Here is a 9,777-nt window from a genome sequence, read left to right on the forward strand (position 1 = left end):
ATCGGATCAAAACCACGCCTACTTTTCACATAATACAATTTTGGATTCGATTAGTTTACTTAACAATATAGCGATATACCAATGAAGATATTGGAATAAAACTTCGCACAACTATTGCATTGGAGGAGTGGCATCACCTAAAATTTATTGATATCGGACTATAAAATTTCAAGGCCTCAGATACCGGGCATGAAGATCTCAGTGCCTATAGATAATTGTTTATCTAAAATTTCGGTAAGTCTGTCAGATATTCTAAAGAAATTCAAATGAGATGTGTTCTTATTAATATTGTGCATATGTTTCGAAAATATGAAAAATCGGGTCAATACTTCCTCTAGCCCCATATACCTCATATGCGGATTTTCTAACTTCCGGTGGACTTTATACCATATATAGCGGAATAACTAATTTTAGGTTAGTCTGGTAGGCCTGCAGGCCACGCATAGACCAGTTATGGTCCTTTGCGATACCAGAATGGAGTTCCTTCACATGTTCCCTGAGTGAATGTAAAATCTTTATAATGTAGCTTGGTGATAGAAATAGTTGAAATCGGTCAAGGAATTACCCCAGCCCCCATATATTAAATAAAATGATTTTTCGTTCGTTTCGTTTTTTGTTGGAATATGCCATTGTTACAGTGACAAATATTGACACAAATTGATCTAATCCGAACCTCAATAGTCAAAATTCGGTATATAAATGTATAGCATCCGACCTCACCCATTTCTTATACCAACTCCCTCTTTTACTAACTATAGCTTTCTCACATAAACCAAACTTATAGAGATTTTTACATTCGAAATATTAGAAAACATTTACCAAATTATGATATTCATCTACCTAGTCGAAAGCCGCAGAGCTTAACTATTAACCTTACGAAGCTTTCCACCAAAACAGCTGAACTAATTTAAAATGATTTTATTATAAATTTTTGCAAATTTGTAATATTTTTGAAAAAATCATTTAAAACAATAAGTAAAACTATCGTCAGCTCTAACTAACATACTCACAAACAAACAACTTTACGTATGTCAAACTGTGATGCCTATTTTCCACACACATAATTACGCTCATTATTGTAACGAGCACACACACACCACACCATTATCTGCCGCGGCAAAAGTGGTCGGATTATTACTGCCATAGCATTGTCAGCACTGTGAATACCCGCTACTGCTTCAGCGCAAATATGAACATTTAATAAGTGTTTGTGATTTGTTTTCTTTTTGTCAATGAAAACACTGAACACATCTGTGCTGAGTGGCTACATAAGAGCACTAAGCGTTCAGCGGCAGCGTCAGCCCAAGTCAGTTTTGTGCATGTCACTGCAATGGCAAATCCTTGACTTTGTAAACACTTGACCACTTGTTAACCAGCGGGGCGGGAGCCATATTAAAATGGCACAAACCTGCAGAAAAGTGGCAGCAGGAAGAAGAACCCAGAAAAGAAACAAACAAAACAACGCTGAAGAGCGGAAAATACACAGCAAAAAACTCAGTGAAAATATTCAGCAATAAGCTGACAACTGTGAGCTGAATGCGAGAGAGATTGAGAGTGAGTGAGCGAGTGCTGTAAACAATTTCGCCAACTTTTGCCTGCTGTTCATGGACGTTGCGTATACGCAGTGGCTGACACACAGTACAGGCATATTTTTTAAAAATGTATATATATACTTCAGATGAATTGAAGTGTAGGAATGAGTGTGTTTGTGTCTCTATTTATATGTGTGTGTGTGGTGTATATATAGTAGTATGTAAACCAACGAGCCAGCAGACGATCCAGTTTCCATTCAGTTCAGCTCGAGAGTTCAACGTCAGTAGACGTTTCATTGAAATAGGCGCTACTGACCAACGAGTGATAGGAATAATTTTTTATTGAAATAAAAAAGAAATATTCTCAAATATATGGCGGAGCATTGAGTTTTTAAATAAAGTTACAAGTGAAACATTTCATTTTTGATGAACGCCTGAAAAAATATCGAAAAATAAACGTTCACGTACAAGTCAGCTAAAGTGCCCAAGTGATAACCCAAGTGCTTGTATGAGAAGAGAGGCCAACGCATTGGCTCTGTAGTTTAAAGCAAGAGTGTAGATACAAAAGCGAACAGTCAGCATTGAACGGTGCACAGCTGCAGGTGGAGGCTGCTTAGCGCATAGCTCACTTAGAGGCTATATAAAATTGATAAAATCGTGACGATAGTAACATATGTGAACACAAACGTAGACAAAGTGATAAGAATTATTAAAAAAATTTAAAATAAAAAAATAATAATTTTTATTGAAAATAATTAAAAGTTCTTGATAGTGTCGTGTGAACTCATATGGCTTGGATTTAAAAAAAAATATATAATATTTGAAAGTATCTTTAGAAGCAACAGCATAGCTTCCTTCCACCATCTCACCTTAAACACGGTCGCAGAAGCACACTAAACAACCGCAGACAACATGACCGAAGTGATTGAGTTGAATGTTGGTGGCGTACACTACACCACCGTGCTGGACACACTGTTGCAGGAGAAGTCCTCACAACTGCACGAACTCTTCAGCAACACCGATGCGCTGGTGAAGGACAACAAAGGACGCTACTTTCTGGACCGCGATGGCGTACTCTTCCGCTATATACTGGACTATTTGCGCGACAAGCAACTCAGTCTGCCGGAGGGTTTCCGCGAGAAGCAGCGCCTGCAGCGCGAAGCGGAACACTTTAAGCTGGCCGGCATGTTGGAGTGTTTGCGCAGCGGCAGCGATATGCGTGCACCGGGCTGCATCACGATCGGCTATCGCGGCAGTTTTCAATTTGGCAAGGATGGACTCGCCGATGTGAAGTTCCGCAAACTCTCACGTATACTCGTTTGTGGGCGTGTGGCGTTGTGTCGTGAGATATTCGGCGATACGTTGAATGAGTCACGCGATCCCGATCATGGTGGCCCCGATCGTTACACATCACGCTTCTTCCTCAAGCATTGTTTCATCGAGCAGGCCTTTGATATGTTGCATGAGCGTGGCTTCCGTATGGCGGGCAGTTGTGGTTCGGGTACGGCGGGCTCGGTGGCGGAACCCAAACCCGGTGTGGATACAGAGGAGAATCGATGGAATCACTATAATGAATTTGTTTTTGTGCGCGAATAAGCAGTGGATGTGGTGGATAGCAGTTGTTTTGGTGGCGGTCGAGCAACAGTCGTCGGTTTTAAGTACGCGGTTATTGGATTGTAGGGATGGTGGATAATTTTAAACTCACACTAATCTTCGAGTTATCAACAACACATGTAAGTGGGCAGAGGCATTTACTTAGTGTGTGTTGCATGTATATATGTATAAGAGTATATATGGTAGCCTGTGTGGCAAAGCAGTAAATAGTAAAAAGAAAGAAAAGAGCTCACAAAACTGTAGGCAAGTAGCAGAAAAGCAGCGCACATTTTCTATAGCCCGCAGGCTACCTATAACCTCAAACCACTCACAATCAGCTAGCTAGTCTTCTTTTCAACTCTGCTTTGCCACAATGCGAAGCAACATGTCATTGCAAACAATTCTCAATTCGGTGCGCGTGTGTGCCATTAGCTACAGTCACATTTGTATTTTTTTTTTTTTTTCATTTTTTATTACAACTTGCAACGTGCCAAGACACAGCCTGCGGCAACTAGTTTTTACCGCCTTTAGTGGCTTGAGAAGGTCAAAGCATCCATATTGTATGGTGTAAAGCGAAGACTACATTTAATGCATGTCAAGACGAAATGTATTTCACGTATACAGTTAAATAGTCAGACATTCAAACATATTTGTTGCTCCGTGAAATGTGCGAAATAAGATGGAAAATGGAAAACTGCGTAAATACTTACACTAAGTAAAGTGGAAAAATGCATACATACATACATATACATAAATAGCTAATACGTTCTCTTATATTTACTTTAAGTACCGAAACGTGTGGCAATTAAAATAAAATATAAGAAATGTACACTTACATTTAGTGCATAAAAATAGTAGAAACTTTCGCACTTTATGCAGCGCATGCAAGTAATTAGCTGACAGGCTCCATAAACCACCAAGTACTTAATATGTAAAGCTGTCGTTTCTATGGATTACTTATTTATAGTTACAGCTACGCAAATGAGTGGCTATTAAAATTTAGAAAACCTCACTGTGGTCACGACGCATAAACACTAAAGGTGACTTGAGTGCTCAAGTGTTTACCTTCGGACACTCGTTAAAATTTTTTTTATTGTGTCAAATGTTTATTACATACCATTCATCAATCTAAACATTTGGGTATATTCACAAGATAGTAGAATATTAGCAGATGTACCTAAGAATTCAGTGAACTTATTACGATATTTTAATTTTAACTTGTCAGTAAAACAAAAATCCGTTTAATCCTACGAGGCTACCAAAAAAAAACATCACTCCTTAGTGATGTAAATATCTCGAACTTCATCCAATACATCATTGAGAGATGAAGTAACATATCTAGCTGAAGTAATTTCATCAGTGAGTACAGGACTCAGTTATTTGCAAATATGTATGACGAAATCTTAAGCAAAGCTCTTTGACTTCAAAATTGTTCCAAGAACTTAATTCAGTAGTTTCATTCAATTTAAGTCTCATCCATGTTGTATGAGACATCTTAAATATTTTATGTTATGAAAACCATAGTGAGCTCTCAAGTCGATTTAGTCAGGGTAGTCTCATAAATCTTATTGTATTATTATAGATTATTTTATGTCTGCAAAAGGAATATACACCACAAAGCGTTACAATGAGGTCCTCTCAGTTTCGGATTCGCTTAAGCTCCTTCAGATGGATCTATGCGATATTAATGCTTCCAGAGTGTAATTTCTTGTGACTCTTGTGGCTGATCACTTACTAAAGGCTACTTAAATTAAATAATCCTGAAATATTTCATAAAAAAATTAATTACTTATTGGTCCAGATGGCCAGCGGTTGATTTTTTCCACAAAAGTTGGATGGATGTGCAGAAAAAAATATTTTCATTCAGGACCACTTAAAATCATATCCCCACAAAGCGACTGTTCTTTGAAAAATGTATAAAAATTGGTCCGATAGAGAATGCTGCTAATAATAGATGCCTCGAAATCAGAATAAGAGAAGTGATTAAAATAAAAATCAGTTTCAACTCAACTCAAACTCCTTCTTATGAAAATAAACCTGATTTAAATTTATCGTACAATTTTCTAAAATAGAAAGCAACAAAAATAATCATGGACCTAAAATTCTTAACATAATAACATTCGTTTCAAGGTTATTTCAATATTATGGCCTTTCGCACAGCCAAATTAATTGATCAATTAAAAAAAGGACGTATATGTGTAATTACAAATACGTTATTTGTCGCAGAGTTGAATTTCATTCTCAACTAGATTAAAATACGATCAAAAATTAATAAAGAAAAATGAGATTTTCATTTTGTATGGTATCAGCGCTTTAATCGAGCAAACGCTGTTTAATTGATCAATTAGCTCCTGTGCGAAAAGGCTATTCGGTTTAACTTTAATAAATATTTCCAAAAAAGAGTGTCACTAAAATGCTAAAATGACTTCAGAAAACGTTTTTACCTTTGGTAATATAAAATATGGTAACCTGAACTTCAATTAGGCATACCAATGATTTTAAATATGCATTATATGAAGAACCGACATTTCAACCCTTGCAAGATCGTTACATGTACTGAAAAAACTAGTCACTTCATGCAAGAAAATTCAAATTTTCTGAAAGTTCATTATATTTTGCAAGTAAAAATCCAATATTAGCTTAATGTATGTATGTATGTAAGCATTTTCCACTATTCACACAATTTTCTAAGAAAACCTAAGCGTATGGACGAACTAACACACGACTGTTTGCGACACTTTGTAAACGAATGCCAAATATTTAAAACGAAATGAAAGTAGCAAATTATATATCATTTATAGGTGGATAGAAAATAAAATAAGAAATTGCAAGAAGAAAAACTTATACAAAATATAAAACTATGTTGATATAAAATAAATGAAATACAAGTATTGAACTAATATTAGTACGGGTCTTAGCATTTAAACAAAAATAAAAAAAGAAAACAAAAAAAAAAAAATAAAAATTAACTACAAAACTAAAATTAAGTAAAAATGATTTTAAATTTAATTGCGGCAGCAGCCAAACGTTGCAAATAGCTGGCAACGCTGCCAAGCGAACTCAAATTTATAGCAACGGTAATTAGTAGACATAAATTGTGCGCTTGCGGTCGTTTTTGGGGAAATTAAGAGGCGAACAAAAGTAGAGTAGAATAAATTTATGTAATGACTAAATACTGAAATGCAAATGTAATGAATAGATGCTATATAAAAATGTAATGCAAATACAACAATTGATTATGAATTTAATGAAGTTGCAAATACAAAAATAGAAAAACTGAAAAACACTATTAATTTCCATTGTGAACCCCCGAAACTGAGCAAACACAAAGCGATATTAAAGCGATATTAGTTTGGCGCAAATATTTATGAGAACTGTAATGTAATTGCGTAATGGCAAATGTAATGTATTATATATTACCTATTATTAGTAGCATAAATGAGAATGAAAAACACTGAGAATAAACAGACACAGTAGCAAGAAAGCAACGTAATAATGAGCAAATATTTGAGGAAATATATATATGTGCGTACAAGTATTGTGAAAATACCACGCTGTCATGTAATGTAATGCAAAGCAAATAATTAAAATCCATGCTAATGAGAGTAAGCGATAGCGTAGGCCGCCGTAAAAAAAGCGTGGCAATTTACAAATGAAAGTGAAATGGTTGAGGGGGAAAATTGTGCTTAATTGAAATAAAATGTAGCGCCGGAGTATTTAGCGCTGATGACACAGCCGCGTAAATCGTTAAAGTCACAAAATAGCAAGCAACAACAAAAACAATCACAACTAGATAATGGAACTCCAAACAACAACAACAACACCACCAACAAACAAAAGCAGCACTAGTAAAGCAAAATAAATACAATTAAAAAAAGTAGTAAAAAATAAATAATTAAACAACAACAACAAATATAACAAAATACAACAACCACCCACCTTCTATTCAACGCGCTCTACAACACAGAAAATTGTCTACTCATTGTACGTATGTATGTAATTTATGTAATGTATCTATGGAGCGCTGTGCTATTGCTCCTCATTTGTTAATGCATTTGAAGCCCAAACTTTACAACAACTACAACACCGAATTGTAATGAAATGTTGCTGTGGCTTGCGGCAGGACTGCGCACAGCCAGCATGAATACAACAAAAATAACAGAACACAAAAACAACAACACGAAATTACAACTAGCAACATAAACAACAAAAAAAACAATAACAAAACCAACAACAACAAACAAGTTGCGTAATTCATTTTTGAAAGTATCATTTGGAATGTGGCAACTTTGCACATTTATTAAGTAGTTTTCAGTTCACAGTTATGACACAAGTTTCTATGACAATTGTATGCATGAGTGTGTGCGTGTATGTGTTGTGGGAATAGTTGAGCACATACGCGTTTATGTAAGTTAAATGAAATGTCAGTGTGCTTACAAAAATAAGTATAAAAGTTTGTTTTTCCACAAAAAGAGTAACCAAAAAATAAACCGTTACCAAAAATATTCCATTTGTTGCTCGACTGAAGTTTGAGAGAAAAAATATATTTAATGATTGATGGCTGTACACAACTCCCTGCGGCAGCAAAACCTGCCATAATTCACGCACTTTTTTGGCGCTGCCTTTTTTTTGTATGAAACACTTCCGTTGCCCTCGCGCGCACTACAACAACTACAAAAATACATACAAATATTTGATTTGTGACCGTTAGTTGTGATGTTGTGTAAATACTCATCAATCATAAATTTTCGCATATGCTCTTCAACAATTCTAATCGCTGTTTTGGCCTGCTGCCGGTTGTTCGGTGAGTGACAGTTTTTAGTTTACACTCGGCTGAGCAGTGAACGGTGTGCACTTGTTGTTGTTGTAATGAATGAACAATTCCTGAATGTTAAGTTAAAAATGTATTTTAAGCCATTTTTAAAGTGATTTGTTTGCTGTTATGACAGCAATTCAATGGTGTGACACTGCGTATGAGTAACATTCCTTCGCTACAATCACTTACTAATGAATTTTAATCTCAAATAAATTGGTGGAAATATCGTAAATAAAATGAGATTTGATTATAAAGTTAATTTTTAGACATGATGAATTTTAATCGACTCAAAAAGTTAAAAAAATTCACAATTTTTTGACGACTTTTCAGTGGTCAAAAACCTGATTTTTAGACTTTGTTTAGTGTACTGGACTATGAGTGGTATTATAGCCTAAATAGTCGTTAATTAAGATTCTCGAAGCATTTTTGATTGCTTATGAGAGTGTTTTTCTACAGAAAACGTAATCAAATTTGAAGTTGTGGCTAATTTTTTAAAAGATTTTTAATTTTGTTTCACTAAAATTTGCCCAAAAATATGCTTTTGTCGGCATTTTTAGCTCACATATATACAATTACATTATTTTTCTTTTTTGTAGTTTTTTAGACTAAAATCTTCAAGTACAAAATATACTAATATATTCCAAATGAAGCCAAATATAAGTTTATTTGAAGTAGTAAACAGGAAGCCGTTGTTTACGGAAATATTAATAAAATTTCCACAACACAAATTTAACTAAACCACATGCATACAAACTATTTCAGTTTTCATTTAAATTTCACTCATAAATAAAATATCAAAAAATAAACAGACAAATATATAGTTTCTTAACTAAAAGGTAGATTTACTGAATTGAAAAACCAACACACGTACAAACTATTAGCAACACACACAAGTAGTATAAAAATAAACTAAACAAACTCGAAATACAAAATATACTTAAACAAAACTATGATAAAGAAAAAACAAATATTATAAAAATAAACCAACAACAAACCAAACAATCTATGGAACGACGACAAATATTGTTATTGTATTTGAGTAAGGGAAGTGAGACGACAAGCGCTTGTAAGAATTTTCAAAACTATTTTCATGGAAAATATAAAGGAAGTTGCAAACAGCAGCTGTGTTTAAATGAAGCTACAAAATATTCACAAACCAGATATTTAGATAATTATTTATGTTTGCTGTAACTACAAAGTCAAACTGTAAAATGTAAACTAATTCTTGGAAGATGTCAAATAAAATATTAAGAAAACTGATAAAACTACAAATAAAAGATGAAAAAAATTAAAAAATAAACATGCAATTATTGTGTCAAATATTGGAAAAGTAAGTAAATAATAAAGGCAATTTTGAGTATGGGCGACGTGCATATTTTTAAGAAAATATTATTTGCATGTCAAAATTAATAAGTAAGTATTACGATTACATATAAATTTTTGTGTCCGCTCTTAAGGGACTATACATGGTGGCACTTTCAAAAACTCGATTTTTTTTTTTAGTTCTTTATTCGAAAAGTCGTATCTTGAATAGCTTTTAAATAACAGTGTTCTAAAGAGCGACCGCTTGCGTACACCTTTATAGTTGTGTACACCTTTATAGTCGAAACTTTAAAAGCGTTTTTCGACGACATTTCTCATAATTGCTGACATCATAACTCAACGAGAAATTGACCGATCGACTTCAAATTTAAACTGAATGTTCTTGAATATATTTACCATACAATGACCTACGATTTTTTTTTATTGGTTGAAAATTGTCAATTTGGCATTTAAAAATAGACCATTATTTACATAAAAAAACGAAATTTTTTTTAGAACTATGCCATTTGGTCA

At 34.2% G+C, this 9,777-nt stretch overlaps 1 protein-coding gene across 1 annotated transcript; it reads left to right on the plus strand.

Annotated features, from left to right (window-relative positions):
• Window positions 1-1,786: 1,786 nt before the first annotated feature.
• LOC105209185 (BTB/POZ domain-containing protein KCTD12) lies at window positions 1,787-8,871 on the plus strand. Its single transcript, XM_011179463.3, has one exon. It carries the CDS (start codon window positions 2,445-2,447, stop codon window positions 3,126-3,128), a length of 684 nt encoding a protein of 227 aa, XP_011177765.1. The 5' UTR covers window positions 1,787-2,444; the 3' UTR covers window positions 3,129-8,871.
• The last annotated feature ends 906 nt before the right edge of the window (window positions 8,872-9,777 follow it).

This window comes from Zeugodacus cucurbitae, chromosome 2 (genome assembly GCF_028554725.1).
Source record: "Zeugodacus cucurbitae isolate PBARC_wt_2022May chromosome 2, idZeuCucr1.2, whole genome shotgun sequence".
Lineage (NCBI taxonomy): Eukaryota > Metazoa > Arthropoda > Insecta > Diptera > Tephritidae > Zeugodacus > Zeugodacus cucurbitae.